The sequence below is a fragment of the Artemia sp. Qi Xiang Cuo genome, chromosome 17 (assembly GCF_049724085.1).
Source record: "Artemia sp. Qi Xiang Cuo chromosome 17, ASM4972408v1, whole genome shotgun sequence".
In the NCBI taxonomy this organism is placed as follows: Eukaryota; Metazoa; Arthropoda; class Branchiopoda; order Anostraca; family Artemiidae; genus Artemia; species Artemia sp. Qi Xiang Cuo.
Window position 1 is genome coordinate 18306064 of NC_142810.1, and position 18018 is coordinate 18324081.

Consider the following 18018-nt stretch of genomic DNA (forward strand, 5'->3'; position numbering starts at 1 on the left):
CCTGGTTGTCATAAATCTTTGATAGATGAAAGACTTTTTGAGATATTTGACAAACAAAAGGTGAAAGCTGAGCCGTCTTTGGCTAGAATAAAACCCATTGGTAGAAATTCGAAGGCAATTCCTACTTCATTAAAAGTAGCTTTGGATGTTACAATATTTGGAGAAAATAATTCATGAAAACTTTCTTGGGAATTTTTGGTGGTCCCAGCCTTAGGCTTTGATGTTATTCTTGGGTGGGATATACTCCTAGGAATAGGTTCAAAACTTGATTTTCGGACTAATACATTGACTTTCATGAATGATGAGAATGATAAGTCAATTAGTCTGTCATTTTCTGGAAGTATAGTAATGCCCAAGAAAATAATTGTAGACCCATTCTCAATAAAAGCGAGTAGAAGTTCTTTTTAGGTCAAAAGAAGGGATGCCTCTACCGAATGGGATAACGGTCATAACAGAACCTGCTGATAAATGTTCTGAATTTTTTTATGCGGCCTCTGTAAAAGTTGTAGAGGATAAGGGGATAATTTTTATTTTTAATAATAGTGAAAACCCTTTAAAGTTGAACCGACGAGAGGTAATTGGCAGTTTTATTGAAGTGTCCGATGATGTAATTACAGCCTACAGAGCTGAAATTATTAATAATAAGGGAAGGGTTGATGAATTTGAAGATAAGACAAATATGGAAAGCCCTTGCACGGATGCAAACTTTTTAGAGAAATTTGACCTAAAACATTGAAATCGAAAACCTGAGTTGTGTGGAAAATTGAAAGATTTGCTTAAAAAGTATAAAATCATATTTTCTGTCCATGCATATGATATAGGTCAGAATAACCTGATGGATTTTAAAGTAGATATTGACAAAAGTATACCACCACCTACACCCAATTCCTATAATTTACCATTGAAAATGCAGGAGGTTTTACAACAGCAAATTTATACTATGGTAAAGACAGGTATTATAAAACCTGGTAGAAGTGAATACTGGTGCCCTATATTTGTTATTGCAAAGAGCTCAGGGGGAAAAATACCCCCTAAGCAGGAGTGGACTATGGAGAATACGAGGGTTATCTATGATTGCCGGGAGATTAATAAATTAGTCAAGGACAGTGCCTGGCCCATTAAGAGGATCCAGGATATGCTGAACCAACTTAGCTCAAAAATAAATTTTAGGATTTTTGATTTAAAACATGCCTTTTTCAATGTATCATTGACAGAGGAAAGCCAACAGTATTACTCATTTAGCGGACCAGATGGTGTACAATATGTGTATCGTAAACTACCCCAAGTTAGTAATGTGAGCCCTAAGACGTTTTGTCAATGAGCCTCAATTCTATTTCAGTCGGAGATTTTTCATTCTATTATTTCGATGTACATTGATGATTTGGTTGTGGCATCCAAGGGAGATGAAAGTGAGCATCTTCGAGATTTAGAGAAGGTCTTTTCCAGATTGTTGGAGTGTGACGTGAAGATAGGTGTAAAGAAATGCAAGTTTTTTGTAGAAAATTTCGAGCTGCTTGGTTTTTCTGTTTCTTCTCAAGGTATTTCACCTCTAGCTAATAAACTTGACAGTATCCAAAAGATAAGCAGACCGCGTAATGTCAGTGAGCTACGTAGCTTCATTGGCTTGGTCAACTGGTATAGAATATTTTAATTTAACTTTGGGGAGTTAATTTATCCTTTGAATAAGCTTTTGAGGAAAGGAGTTCCGTTTGAATGGGGCCCTGAGCAGGAAGAAAGTTTTTTAAAGTTAAAACAGGAATTAAGTAATCCAGAAACAATATTTTTGTCCTTCCCAGATTACTCAAAAATCTTTTATATTGCAGTCGACACAAGTGCAATTGCTTGCGGAGCACTGCTCATGCAAAAGGATGATCCTGGTCGATTTAGACTTATATCAACCTTCAGTAAAGTTCTTTCTTTAAATTTTGGGAAAATGGATAATATGTCTCTTACTATATTTGGGGCAGAGAAACACATCTCTTAGTTGATTGTAAAACTCTAACTTACTTAAGAAGGAGTAAAGATCATTCCTCTAAGCTATATAGAATAGCTTTAATCTTAGATAACGAGTTATTCCATTGGTCACATTTGCCTGGAAAATATCACCCTGCAGATTTACTATCGCGTCCGGAGATAATTGAGGAATGTCGCCCATTAAATTTTACAGAAGAAGAAGCAGAATTTTTAGCAGCTGGTGTTGAAATAGACTATTTAGGGTTGGAATTGTCAGAGGTAGCAAAACTTCAAAGAAAAGATCCCGAACTACAGAAGGTCATCAAGTACCTTGAGTCGACAACTGAAAATTTGTTAGGAACCAACGTAATGAGGCGCTGTGTCGAGAGAGATGAGGCTGGTGAAGGGGCGGACGACGGTCGACCGACGGACCAGCGGTTAACGGGTTCAGAGGATCCTGAGAAAGGAAGGTCTGAGCGGTTAACGGGTTCAGAGGATCCTGAGAAAGGAAGGTCTGAGCGGTTAACGGGTTCAGAGGATCCTGGGAAAGGAAGGTCTGAGCTCCCATGGGCAAAGAGAGAGGTAGGTGGTGGATCACCGAACCTCGAAAACCCTGCAGGTTTCGTACCATGGAAAATAGTCGACAGGGCGGAAAAGAGCGTGCCAGAAGTCGACAGGGCGGAAAAGAGTTCCGTGCCAGAAAGGAAAATAGTCGACAGGGCGGAGAAGAGATCCGTGCCAGGAGTCGACAGGGCGGGAAAGAGTTCCGTGCCAGAGAGGAAAATAGTCGACAGGGCGGAAAAGAGTTCCGTGCCAGGAGTCGACAGGGCGGAAAAGAGTTCCGTGCCAGGGGGAGTGACAAATAATAATTTTGTGTCTTGGCTGTTGAAAATTTTTGACGGTCTGTTTCTAAAGGAAGGTGTTCTTTATTGTTATCCGCTAGGAGGCGTTGGCAAGGACATAGGGATCCCCAGAACAGCTAAAATAGTCTTGCCAAGTGTCCTAGTAGATTCGGCAATAAAACTGGCTCATGATCACTTACTCTTTGGTGGTCACATGTCTATGGAGAAGACATTAGATCGAGTGAGCCGTATCTTTGTATTTGATAGAATGGGTGCAAAAGTTCGAGAGTATTGCGAGAACTGTAATTTGTGCTTGCGTAGGAATAAAATGCATCAGAACGTCAAACCTACGTTAGGAAAAAATGAAGAACCGAAATACCCATTCAGTGTGTTCTCGGTGGACTCTGCTGGTCCCATGGGGGGCACATTATGTGGGCCTACTGAAAACGTAAATTTTCATATTCTAGTTGACGTTGACCATTTTTCAAAATTTTGTATCCTGAAAGCTGTGCCGAAGATAACAGCAGAAGCTCTGTGCAATTTTCTTTTCGAGTCAGTGATAGCCTAATTTGACCTTTTTGAAGTTTTGATCACTGATTCCCATCAATCTTTCCGTTCAAATATCATTTCACAGATGTGGGAAAAATTAAAAATTAAACATCATTTTTTGTCAAGTGATAATCCTCAATCGGATGGGTTATGTGAGAATCGTGTGAAGGTAACAAAATCCGAATTAGAAGCTTATTATCAGGATCATCCCAATTCTTGGGACACTTATTTATCTTTTGTTCAGAATGTATTAAATTCTATTATTTCTTCCACAACTAAATATTCACCGCATCACGTATTTTTTGGTAGGCAGCCTCTTTCATATTTGGATATTCAACTATCATTGCCTTCAATTGACTATTTTGACAATTATGAGGATTATATGGTTAATTTAGTTAGGAATTTATTCACGATTTACAGGATTTGTGATGAACAAATAGGAAAACAGAGAAAATCTCAAAGATTACAATATAATAAAAATGCTGTAGAACTACCAGTTTTTCGACAAGGGGACTTAGTTTATGTCCAAGATAATGCCCAGAATCCAAGGGAAATCAAGGGTTTAAAGCTAAAATTTCGTTTACCGTATAAAATTTTAAAAGTTTTAAAAGATTCCCTATTCTTGGTACGAGAACTTTCTGGGAACTATGTAAGAAGGACAGTAAACGGTCGTCTAATAAAGCCTGTAAAGGATCCAGAAACTTTCTAAAGTTTAAATCCTATTTTTCAGGAGAAAATTGATATGATTAAGATATCTAATATTGCTAATAGTAAAGTAAAATCTAAAGACGAAGAGAAAAGTAGCAACGGTTATAGCTTACGTCAACGTCCGGGTGAGAAACTTTTGGTTGTTCAAAATTGTCTTGAGCAACCAGTAATAACAAATAAATCAATATCGGAGGAATCAAGAATCGTAGAATTGTAGTTAGAGAATCGTGGGCATAGGAGAATTGATTCAGCATCATCTGCATGCCATATTCCAGTGGCGACTCCAGTATTAACTTCTGAAATAATTTATGTTAGCTCAGTTTCTAGCATACAGCAAAGGTTTGAACTGAAACATAATATATGGGTATATACTACAGTAATAGGGAAATAGAGGCTAAAGTAGTAGTGAGTGGGGACACAAGTAGTTGTTGGAGAAGTACGAGGACAGCAGGAAATACACCTCCAGGTTATTATAGAGAGTATTGAAACAAGTAGAGATAAGTAGAGCAAGATGATTGTAGAGATTAGTATGTTATTGCAGTATAAACGGTGTTGGGAATTGATGTTAAGTCAAAATGAGGATGTAGCTAGTTTTTTATGCTGATTAACTGGACAGGAGAAATGCTTTCTTTGAACTAGGAAAAATAGAAAAATAAAAATGACAAGCGAAAGATGTTTGCCAACCTTTTTCAAATGATGTATTTACTTCCTTTTGATATCTTATGGATAGTAAAATAACCGAATAATTTGGAAAAAAAAGAATTAAAGCTTTGGTAAATGGAAAGTAAAAGAAAATCTCATTGTGTTTCTGTCGAAGATTATCATTTTTGTTCAAGTGTTCTGTTCAAATTTAAATTCTTTTAAAAGATATTCTGACGATGTCCAAATTTTTATATTATGTGTAGCTATGCGAATTTTATGCGATCTTAGCATGACAATATAAAGTGAAATGAAAGTGCCAATTGGGAAAATATTTTCTTGTATCTTTTTGATTCAGTTTTACTGTCAGTATTTTATTTTATGTTTTTGTTAAGTGTACCTTTGTTTGAGGATAGAAAATCGTTTTTTTTTTTTTGAAAAAAAAAAATATTTTGAAAACCCCGGGGAAAATATTTAAAATTTTGAAATAGGGTTTTATTTGTTAAAAACAATAATTAAAATTCTAAGTAAGAAATTCATATGTGTAATTCTTCCCAAGGTCACTTAACCCAGAATAACCCCACCATCTAAAATGCAAACATTAAGGGTTGTCGGCAGTCGACAACCCCACTTCTTGGAATAAGGCGATGATATTTCCTGTCTGGAAGGAGCTCAGTGGTCAACAACCCAACCCGGATTGTCTTTATCAGAAGCAGATTGTGCTGATTATAAGTTACCAATTTAGATTATTTGAGTCAGTTCGAATTCTGTATCTGTCCTAGCCATATGTACCTTCACTGTATTATACGTATAAATAAACGTTTTATACTCTGAACACAGACTATGTGATGGTTAGAGGCTCTAGGCATCCTCCACCGGTAGAACCCAGATAATAGGCCAACGCTACCATAAGGCCCTAAAGAGAAGAAGTCTCACTGTACAGAGAAATAGACAATTCACAGAGAAGTAAACAAAGAAACTTTACAGCACCCTGGGATATTTTGACCTGAAAAAAAAAAATCTAGATAGGTCACAATTTTGAGAAAATTCGTTAAGAGCCTTAATTTCGAAAAAGAATTCATATAAGTAACGTCATATTTATGAACATATTTCAAAAGCGCAAATACGTCATATACGCCTCATGAGCTGTTCTTTCATTTTTAGTATTTATGACGCATGTAAAAACACACAAAAACATGGCTAAGTATAAAATATCAAATGTAATGATTCTATTTACGAAAGACATTTCGTGCAGTTTGATCAACTATCTCGAGGACATAAACAAATTAACTATTGCTCAAAATGAATAAACTAGACCAATAAATGAGACAAGATCAAGAGGAAGACCTTAAAAAATGTAAATTCACAATCGGTGCAAATGAACATCCTAGACCATCAAATGTGACAAGACTAATCCAAACAGCTAAGGCAAAGGGCATTGAAAAAAATATCTGAAGTAATGATAAACGAAAATAAAGAAAAAATATATGTGGTTAGAATAATGGCGAAAAAAAAACAATTATGAGTTTAAAACTAAAGTGAAGAACAAAGAATTATGCGTTAAAATTTACGCGGCAGCGAAAATTACAACGTCTCAAAAACGAAACTTAAATATAAAGAAATGCGTGGTTAAAAGATAAGCAGCAGTGGAAATTACAACGAGTCAAAAACGAAAGTGAAGAACAGATTATACACGGTCACTGAAAAAATTCTTAAGTAATAAAGAACGAAATTGAAGGACAAAGAAATATGTGGTTTAAAGATAAGCGGAAGCGAGACTTACAACGAGGCAAAAAAAGGAAGTACAAAAACAAATGCTTACAAGACCTGGTTACAAAACCTACGACAATGGAAATCAGGACGAATAAAAAATTAAAGTGAAGAACAAAGAAATAAGTAGCTAGAAGATATGTGACAGTGGAGATATTGGAAGAAATAGTGCGAGACACAAATAAACTCTGCCAACGGTTACATGAAAATGCTAAAATGTGGAGGATAATGTGAATCAACCTGCTGCTTCACTGGAGCAATAGCCATAGATACGAGACAAGTGACAATGAAAACCAATATATATATATATAGGCCTGCCTATCACATCACATCACAAATAAATGATTGTGAGACAAATGCAAAAAGTCGAGGATGATGTAAATCAACCTGTTGCTTTACTGGAGCATCGGATATGAGACTGTGCCAATTGAAACTGTGCCGACGGTGGATGTGGGACAAGCCTGGTAAAAGGATGCGACGTTAATCATCATAGCAAACTGGGAATGTACAGTAGACACTTACTAATTAAAACTACAGAGCCGTAATAAACACATCACTACCACATCACATCAAAAATACAAGTGCATCAAAATACATCACGCAAAATATATCAAACATAAAGATTCATTTATTCCAAACCAGACCAAAATATATCTTCAAAACTGCTGTTTTCATGCGCTGAGTGACTGGTAGATTCTTCGTTGTCTCCCCATCCCTTCTGTGTGTTTGTTTTCTTGTTGTCCACGTCAACTAGACTTGACCTTCTTTTCTTCCCTCTTTGTTTCTTGAGACGAGATTGGCTCTCCGATGTTCATACTCTCTGAGACCATAGGCTCTCTGATGTCCATATTCCTTACCAACCTCGAGTCTAAAATTTCAGGTAGTAAGGATTCATTCCAGAAAGCTTCAAGTTTTGGAAATATTTTCGCCCAGTATTCTTTCGACCGGTGAACTGTAATTATATCCCAAGGCCGTATCCAGGGGGGGGGGTTACCCGATTTGACCCCCCCCCCCCGAAAAGTTCGTTTGACTCGTAAAAACGTAACAAAAGTGGACATAAAAAAATTTTTTATGCGTTTTTGAGGTTTTTTATGTAACCCCCCCAAAAAAAAATTAGTACCCCCCCCCCCCGAACAAAAATCCTGGATGCGCTTCTGTTATTTCCCAGTCATCAATGGAGTTAAAAACTATTAAATGGCACATCTTTATATCTAGTACCTCGAGTTGGTCTTGTATCTGGGCAAAATACCTATGATTTTTTTTTAACTGAAGACCTTCACTGAATAATTAAAAAAAATCCTTTGATCAGATTTTTGACTGAGCAGCTTCAAAAATGGTTTTGAGTTCTGGTATATTATATACAGTTTTTATCTCTATAGGTGTGCCCTCAGGGAGCAATCCATCTACGGATAAACCAAGATATTGATGCTCTGGATGCACACTAAGTCCTGTTTCATCTCCGTTTAAGACTTTTAAGTTGAATTTCTTTTCATACGCTTCTAGAGCAACTACTTCTAAATCCAAACCCTTTTTCATAAAGGCAGAGCGGAATCTAGGTCCCAAGTTTCGAATTTGCTTAACAATTGGGGCAACTCTAGTGCTATTTTTTCTAGCTGCAGTTCTATGAATATAATTGCTCGTTATTCTCCTAGATCTCTCTTCAACCCAGTTCCCATTTTTTGATTGCCCCTTGGTATTATCGAACAAACGGCTTATACTGGCACTATCCAATTTTAAATGTTGTTTAGTACATTTATGTCTGGCTGATCTTATTTCATCAAAAGTCATATCTGGCTTATTGGAGTTTGGTCCATAGCCCCGATCGCCAAAGTTATTATTTCTGTTTTTTTAACTTATCAAAATGTTTTCCTCCAAGAGAACTATAATAACTGTAATAACTGGTCAAATTACCTTTAGATCTTAAACGATGTTCTGCTGTATTTTGCAATACTTGACTTGACTTATTTACTACTAATTACAAAATATTAATACCAAAAACTATAAAAAAACTAACATTAATAATGACAATAATGATAAATTATCTCCCCTCTCCCAATAAATATTTTTTTATTTTTAATTTAAACGACACAATGTGTTCAGCTTCCTGAACGCCAAATGGGATATCATTCCAAATAGCCGGAGTCAAATACTGAATTCCGAAACCTGCACATGTGGTGTCTCGATACTCAACCGTAAAAGTTTCCGCCTCTCTAGTCGCATACCTGTGGAGTGAACTATTTACGCGAAAAAAATTTGTAAAAACTGGAGGACATACATCATTCCAACATCTATAGGCAAAAATAGCAGCTTGGTAATCGCGAATCTGACCATTGTTAAGCACTCTTAATTTTTTAAAACATGACGCGGTATCATTCACATTTTCTATATAATTCCCAAGAAGACGTACCGTTTTATTTTGTAAAATCTGCACTCTTTTGAAATTTGCATAAAAATTGCTAGACCAAATGACACGACCATAAGAAATATAAGGCGCAACAATACTATGATACAATAGTAAAAGAACCGATAATGGTAAAAAATGCTTCAAACGACGCAAAATTCCCAGACCTCTAGCAACTTTAGCTGCAACAAGATCACTATGGTGCTTCCAAGACAAATTACAATCAAGCTGGAAGCCCAAATAACGCACCTCATGCAACTCTGACAAAGGCTTACCATTAAAAAATATCTCCATCAACACTCGGAGGCTTACCAACTCTCCTAAAAATCATAAAATTAGTTTTTTAACATTCACTGACAAAAGGCTGAAACTTGTAAATACATAAAATGACTTCAAAACCCTATTTACTTTCAACAATAGATCATCAATCATTCGACTAGACATAGTCAAAGCAGTATCATCCACGAAAGTCGTGATAAAACACTCCGGTAAGTAAAAACGCATTGAATCAACATACACAAGGTACAGAAGTGGTCCCAAGACAGATCCCTGAGGTACACCACACTTAAGTTGATAGGGAGTAGAAAATGCATCATTTAAAACAACTTGAATAGATCTTCCACTTAAAAAACTATCAAACTATTTCAGATAATTACCACGAACTCAAAGGGACTGTAGACGTTTGAGTAAAATTTTAAAATCCACTGTATCAAACGCCTTTCTAAAATCAATAAAAACAGTCAAAGGGATTTCACCACGTTCAAAGCATCTATTTACAATATCACAGAGAGAATGCACGGCGTCCGACGTCGAGGGACCTTTCCTAAAGCCGAACTGAGTTTCACTTAACATCCCTGTTTTTGTAAGGTAATCATATAGCCTTTTATGCACAATTTTTTAAAATATTTTTGAAAAAAGGGGAAGGATTGATATAGGTCTATAATTTTCAATATCTAGTTTAGACCCACCCTTATGGAGAGGGATGACTTTTGCCCTTTTAAGCGCATCGGGGAATACCCCAGTTTTCAGGGAAAGATTGATTATGTGGACGAGACATGGTATTAAATAACACATCACTGATTTAAAAGCCTTCAAATTAATTACATCTGTCCCTGCTGAATTGGATTTGATTGTTTTCACAACCTTCAGAATTTCATCTCCAGTACACGGTTGAAATTCAATTTCATTTCCAATTCCTCTATCATCCAAAAATTCGTCCCCCAGAGAATCACTATTAAAATTCATTAACCCTTCGGCCAGCGCATTTTTACCAATACTTGAAAACAATTCACTAAATTTATTAGTAATAATCGTTTCATCACTCACTGCTTCTCCTTGAATCAGCAGCGAATTGGGTGGAACTTCTTTCCTCTTTCCCAATAGGTCATTTAAAACCTCCCAAGTTCCTTTCGCATTATCCTTATTTAAACTCAGTTGCTTAGCAAAATATTCTTTTTCAGCTTTCCTTCTCATTGAGTTCACTTTATTGCGTATTATTTTAAACTCTTCCAATTTCTTGACACACTTACTATTTAAATAATCTGCATACACTTGATTTCTTAAATCTGACGCTTCAAGAATTTCTGTAGTTATCCAAGGCTTCCTGGGTTGAATCCTTATGCGGTTTCACAAATTTAACTGGGCAAGTCTTGTCATAAATTGGCTGTATGATCCCCATCATGCAATCAAATGCCCCAGAAGCGTCATCTTTTATCTCTAAAATCTCGCTACGATCAGTGCTGCTTAACTCATCACCAAACCTCTGTAAGTTCTCTTTTTTTAACGATCGAGTCTTCACTTTTTTTCTTTTATTTCTTTTTATGCGGACACAAGGTACCATTCCAAGAACTGGAAAAAGTTCAGAACAAGGGTACAAAAACACATCAGCAAAGCTGCGGCCCAGACATTTCGAACCAACAGAAATATTGTTAATAAGAGCAGGTGAATGACTTGTTATCCGTTTTGAAATATTAGCCAGGGGAAAAAGATCATTAGCAGCCATCAAATTCAAAAAAATTAAGATTCACTCCATTCAGCGATAGCAGATCGAAGTTAAAATCACCCATACAAATAAAATATAAACCTGTCCGAGACACCGCACGCGTAAGTTGATCAAATCCACGCTCAAAATCTTCCCAGCTTGCGCTCGGTGGCTTATACACAATACTAATCAAAAATTTACTACTAACCAAATTTAAATCTATACTAAAAATTTGAAACTTACCCTCTATCCAAACATTAGTATCATTTCTTATTTGGTATGTTAATTACTTTGAAATCAAACACGCAAGTCCCCCTCTGTGAAGTGAAATCCGGTTTATAGCCTCCAAATTATAATCTGGAAAAGAATGCAGCGAGAAAGAGTGTTCATGGCTAAAAAAAACTTCCAGATATACCAATAAAACTAATTTTTCCTTGAGAATCAGAAAGAAATTGCAACACATCCTCATAACCAGTAGTGAGGTGACAATTTCAGGCACATAAACGCAACGAATCGGCTTCCCCGGGGTATAACTTCAATCTTTGGACATAAGTACTATTTTTTAACGGTTGAAATCTAACTTGGTTCATACACGGTTCAGCATCTCTTGCTATTGGTGCCGATAAAACCTCTTCTAGACGAAAAGGCCGGCTCATTAAATCATCAAGGGAAGAACCACCAAAAGTAAATAAAAAAAACATATAACATATCTCTCTAAATGAAAAAAAAAGTAAGAAATAAAAAATAGGATACCAAGAAATTTTTTTGCAAATAATAATAGAAAGACTAAAAAAAAAAACGAAACAAAACGGATCCCTCAAAAGAAAAGGAAAAGAAAGAATAAATTAAACGGGATAAAAACAGTTTATGCTAATAATAATAACAATGAAAAAATCGCGAAAAACAAACACAAACAAAAAAGGCAACAAAGCTGTACAGAGAAGAAAAAACGACAGAAAACAACACAAATACGAATTCAAACGCATTCAGCAAGGGATCTTATTTTCCGGGCAGACGGTTCACCAGGTAGCTTCACTAGTATGTTGTCCCGGTCGGTCCATACATTTTCAACACCAAAGCGATCCCTTGCGGCATTTAGCAGGGCGCGACGTCGCTTTGTAAGGGATTCCGACACAAAGATTCCAGACCCAGCTAGTTTAGACTTCTGTAAGAACACTTTTCGAGCAACTTCTTTACTAACAAATTGCACTAAAACTGGGGCAACTTTGTCACTGGTGGTATGAGGCCCATTCATTCTAAACCGGAAAACACTTGATAATTCACCAGAAGATATACCAGTAACACCAATCCGTATCGAAAGGACACTGAGCATAGTCATTTTAAGGTCAACTCCTGGCTTTTGCTTCAGACCGTTGAAAACAAGACTGTCCAACATATTTTCTTGATCAATATCGTCTAGCTTGACTTCGATTTTTTAAATTCGATTCTCCAGATTACGGGTTTGCATTTTATACATTTTCAACTCACGCTCGACACGGTCTAATAGGGGGTTAAGCTATAGTAAAACAGATTTATATAACTCGCTAATTATAGTCTCAGCTGTATCTTTAAGACCATATTTTACATCCGAGCCCCATTGGGTAGAAACCTGACGAGTTATCTTTCTAACTATAGATTCTCTAGTTTTCACTACCTCCTGTTCTGTAGCGGAAATTCGTGCAAATAAAACAGACTGTTAACCGGGCAGCGCGGCAGCTTGATCCGGTACTTTTAGTAACGCAAACGCTTTTGAAATAGACCTGTAAATGTCGGGGAAACGCTCAATTTCCTGAATTGCGTGTTTCACATTCTTCGCAGTTTTAGTAGAAGCCTCTTGAATATTATCCTTGTACGATACAAGATTATTCTCAGAAACAATGTGCTCGTTATGATCCCCGTAAAAAAAGATCAAATAGTTAGTTCGCTTTCCAACATTTTTCGTAATCTTCAGAATTCGTACAGGCCATAATGGATAGCCCGCAAATTTCGCCAGTGCAAGATCGAATTACTTTAAATGCATCAAACGAGGCATTCTCAATGCAGATTAAAACCAGAAAAGAACAGAAAGGCCTAAAAATAAGAAATTCTTCAAACAGCTTAGAAACAAACTAGGCCGACTTTTATAGGCTGAATTTTGAACGGCTCAGTGAGCCGTAATTCATCTTTTTCAGATTCAAAAGGATGCGACTAGTATATTTCACGAAATTTTTATACCTATTGCTTTGCTTTTGGCGTAGGGGGGCTTTCTTAGTGATAAATGCTTTTCTAGACAAAATTCTGTGGATGAGGGTACTAATTTTCCTTCTTTAAAAAAGAGGGAAATTATTTTCCATACTAAATTTTTTCTCTTCTTTTTAAGGCCAATTATGAAGAATGTGTGCCCCCTCCATCTAAGAGAGCAAGAGAGGGTGAGGCAACACCATCAGTGCCAGCCCCTATGCAGTCTGGGCATAAACCAAAAAGAGAATGGGCCATAAGGATGGAGAACCCTGCTGTCTCATCTGTGCAAGCCCATGGCATCGCTGGTTCGACTGCACAAGTCCGTACCGTCACAGGCCCTACTGCACAAGCCGCAACCCAATCTGCACAAGAACATAGCGCCGCCGCCCCGTCCGCCCTCCAACACGCACTACCCGGACCATCTGGCACCCAAGTGCAGCCAGGATTTGCAAATGTGAGCATTTTTACCTCTAGTTATAGAAATTTATATCTATTTCTTCCAATGTTTTTTTTTAGTCTTTTCTTTTCACTATTTTTCAACACTGTGTAAAAGTGTATCTCAGAGATATTAAAATATTAACCCCTCGCCCCCCAACCATTGTTTTAAATTTCTCTGCTCCCCCCCCCCTCAGAGATATCTAAATATAATGTAATTTTTTTGCAAAGAAACCGCTCTTTTTTTCTAATCTTTGCTATTTTCTCTGTAGACATCTTCGCTATCTCATAATAATATTTTTAGGTAATTTCTAGTTTACTGCTATCTCTCTCCACTATGAAACTCAAAATGCTATTTTTCACAATTGAATATTATAGTTTTATGGGGAAATGACAGAGATTATCCCATTTATCTATTGCACATATGGATTCTAATTTGCGCAATATTTTTGACAGCTTACAACTTGGCAAGATTTTAGGGGAGTTAACGGTTTACAGCATTTAATTGCGTATTTTCCTGCTGAACAGTCTTGGAAATGAACATACGCGGCTTACAATAATTAAGCTAATGAGTTCACAACCTGTACGTGATCTTTGAAACGACTTATGGTCTAACAATATATTTTTTTTTTTGGACATTATGTAAACGGCTGGGAGCCGTCACGGCTCCCGAGAAGCGCCGGTGGGACCGAGAAGTGTTGGGGGAAGCGCTGCGGGAAAGCGCCGTGGGAAAGCGCGGCGATGGCCGGCTCGGAGAGGGGAGCATTAAATATTGGAAATTGAGGGGAGTTGTTTGAACCAAATCAAATTGTCAATTTTATGTAAAGCGGCGTTTTAGATTGTAAATATCTTATATTAAGTTGGAAATTGGAAATTTCAGTTGAATTAACCCAATGCTACTATATGCATACTGCTACTACTACTACTAAGCGTGTTTTAAATAATAATCTAAATTTAAAAAACGGTAGGGATGATTTGAACACTTTGAAAATAAGCTATTTTTTTCATTTATAGATTGGAGCATTGGTCCCTTATTCAATGTCACCATCGTCCTCATCAGCTGGTGAAGGAGAAGAGGCACACGTGGAGTCCCCCAACAATTTAACATGGGACGATACCATTTTACATGACAGTCAAATACCGTTTAATATTGATGAGTTTTTAGATGATTTTTTAAATGTATATAATAGCGCAGTTGGGCAGGGGGACTTGAGTCCAAACACACTACAGCTTTTGGAGGATTTTACAAATGAATTAACGGGGAACCCTCCTCCTCCTCTAGCCCCCGATACCCTAACGAATCCACTTCAAACAACTGAAGTGGAGCATTCGCATACCCCAAATATTGTTGAACAACTTGAGGGAGGGAGTGTTGATGATATACAATAGGGGGAGGGGGGTAGTGACCAATTTACGACTTTTCCCGATTTTCAATTGTCCAACACAATTTTAAATGCAATAGTTGTTTACACTGCGACTTTTGGGGACCCATTTAATTCACTTATGGGGGGAAAATTTGTGTTTGATCCTGTAGAAATTGTGCATGTCTATGTAGATAAAATTCGTGCACTGCTGGAGAACCAAATCCAATTGTGGGGGTGGATTCAATTAAGGTTTCTATTGTTTTAAAGGTGTTTTATTTAAATGAGGGGAAAAGCGAAGTTTATTATCATTATGTACATTCCGAGATGTGCGTGGTTTATTCGAATTTAAAAAATTTTGAGGGAGTTTTTAGCGAGTGGGTAGGACAAATTATAGCGCATCTTGAGAACTTTAACGAAAACGGTAGTGGGTCTAGTTTTATTTATTGAAAATTTAAGTGTGAATATTTGTAAATTTAAGAAAGATTTTATTTTAAGAGGGGGAGCTGAGGGAGGGAGGTCAGTAGTTTTAAATTATAATCCAGATTTAGTAGGATGTCGTGGTGTCCAGCGGATCTGTTTTGAATCAGGTCAAAAATGTTTCAAGTATGCTTTCCTCATATCAGCATTTCAGCCTCTAGCAGATGACGCTACCAAGACAAATTTAGACGATTGGGCTGTACATGGGAAGGAAGGATCCAATTTCCCCATTGTAGATTTCTCTTGTTTAGAAGGAAAATACCCAGTAACGCTACGATCTATTGATATTATTGAAAGGGCGAACGCCCATTTAAATATCGGAGTTACTGTGGTTCAGTATGAAACTGAATTTGAATATGGGTTTCTTTCCAGAAAGAAGGGGGTGGTTTTCCCCGTAAGGGGCCCATCAAATCATTTGGTCAGACACTGGGTTTGGTTGTTGTATACACCACCATCTAGTGACCTTTCCAATTCAATTGGCCATTTTAATCCTATTACAGACTTCAGTAGAGTTCTGGGGGGTGGTAGTGATCTAGGGGTACGTTTCTACTGTCCAACATGCCTGTCACAATTCCGTAGTGATATAAAACTACGGGATCATATGAAGCATTGTAGACGGCATGGCTACCAGACAGTGGAAACGGTTTCAGGGGATAGGGCTATTTTAAGCTTTAAAAATTTCCAGAACACCCTCCTCCAGTGCAACAAAATATCTTTGGACTGTGAAGCTAAGCTGGTGGAGGTGAATGATCCTCGAATTCCAAACCGAATCAAAGAACATCAAGCTATTGCACTGTCCTATGCCCATGCGCAAAGAGACAATTCTAACACCATGCAGTTGTTAGAAATAGTAGAAACATTGGATGAGGGGGAGTGCATGATCAAGGCACTGTCTAAACTAATTGGCACAGCTAATGGCGCTATTTCTCGTTTGAAAAATGCCCATTACCGAATTGTGTTGTCTGCAGAGTATGGTCTCGCGATTATAGATCTAAAAATCAGTGGGGTTTGTCAGGGGGAGTTTCTAGAGGGGGATATGGGGACTAAAGGGAAAAGAGGGACCGGGGGGAGGCAGAAAGGCAGGCATCATACTAACGTATGGCAGGACCTAGACTATGGGGTAGTAACCTTGGGGGGGGAGTATATCAATCATGTAAGTTAATTGTTAGCCAACAATTTTTCATCCCAGTTTTTATTCACAAACCAACTTATGACTTAAAATTTATTTTACCAACACTGGCAAGTATTCACAAGAAGGTAGGGGGAGTAGATATTCCATTGGTAAATAATTCATTTACCTATAACATTATTCCCAAATCAGCCGAGAAGTTGTTGCTTCTCGAGCTGAAATGGCAGGCAGTGGATAATGGGCATACGTGTTGGAATAAAATCAGGTTTTTAGATTCCTTTAGTTTTTTTTCTCCAGGCATTGAGTCAATTGATTCAAGTGCAGAAAAGTAACAATTTTGATAGCTTTCCCTTGCTTAAACAGCACTTTCCAATAGTTAAATGTATGACCTATTGACCTGCAAAGGTGTATATGCATATGATTATCACTGTTCTGGCGCTCGCTTAAGCGAGGTGAAACTACCTCCAATTGAAGCTTTTTACAATTCACTGACCAGCAGTGAATGCACAGCCGAGGAATATGAGTTCGCCAAGAAGGTGTGGTCTAAGGGGGATTGTAAAAATGGGTGGTATTATTGTAGACTGTACTTGGCCAGTGACGTTTTAACTCTGTTGGATATAGTCTGTAAGAACACAGACCAAATCTATTCAGAGTTCGGGTTAGATATAGGCTATTATTTTTCCAGACCCGATTTGGTGATGGATTTGATTTTAAAAATTAGAAGGGAGGAAAGAGGCCTAATCACCGACGTAGATCAACACCTTTTTGTAGAGCGTTCAATGAGGGGAGGGTATGTTTTTCATGGGGACCGCGTCTTGTCAACCGATCCGAGCGGCCAAAGCACCGGTGCAAAATCAAATGCAGTGTTCTTGGACATGAACTCATTGTACCCCTCTGAAATGTCTCACCACTCTTTGCCGTGTGGGAACTATCAATGGTTTGAGAATCCTTGTGAGTTCCCGGAAATTACCACCGTCGAGGACAGTGGGTCACAAGGATGGTTCTTAGAAATTGATGGGCACATTCCAATGGCGTTTCACGACTCAGTCAAAGATTTTGTTTTTCCCTGTATCGATCTGCCTGTGAGCAGGGACTCATTGAGCCCCTACAATCGATCATTGGTTGAAGATATAGGGATGCACTGGACTCCCTCTAAGCAAAAACTGAATCCTGATTTGGACCCTAAGGAGAATATCGTTGTTCACCATGTGCTTTTGCACTGGATGGTGAGCAATGGTTTCAAGATCACCAAAATACATAGGGTCCTGCAGTTCAATCAGCGACCATATTTAAAAACGTCTATCGACACTTTTGTCGATAAACGCTCTAGGGCAAACTCAAAGGCGGAGAAGGAAATGTACAAACTCATCCTAAATTCAGCGTTTGGCAAAATGTGTGAAAGCGTACGTAACAGATCTCGCTGCGACGTTGTGACTGACCCTCTAGAGTGTGCACGAATTATTGTCAATCCCAATTTTACATCGTTCACGAGCATAGAGACTGGCATGGTTCTTCTACACAGGCGAAAGAGAAATGTGGTACTGAAAAAG

General features: G+C 37.7%; 1 protein-coding gene across 1 annotated transcript in view; it reads left to right on the forward strand.

Annotated features, from left to right (window-relative positions):
* LOC148941973 (uncharacterized) overlaps positions 1–15204 on the forward strand; it is a 23946-nt gene extending 8742 nt beyond the window's left edge. Inside the window, exons 2-3 of the mRNA XM_089103440.1 lie at positions 13203–13517; positions 14513–15204. Of these exons, the coding sequence (XP_088959566.1) occupies positions 13281–13517; positions 14513–14887 (612 nt within the window). The 5' untranslated portion in view covers positions 13203–13280 and the 3' untranslated portion in view covers positions 14888–15204. The remainder of the gene's footprint in view (positions 1–13202; positions 13518–14512) is intronic.
* Positions 15205–18018: the final 2814 nt, after the last annotated feature.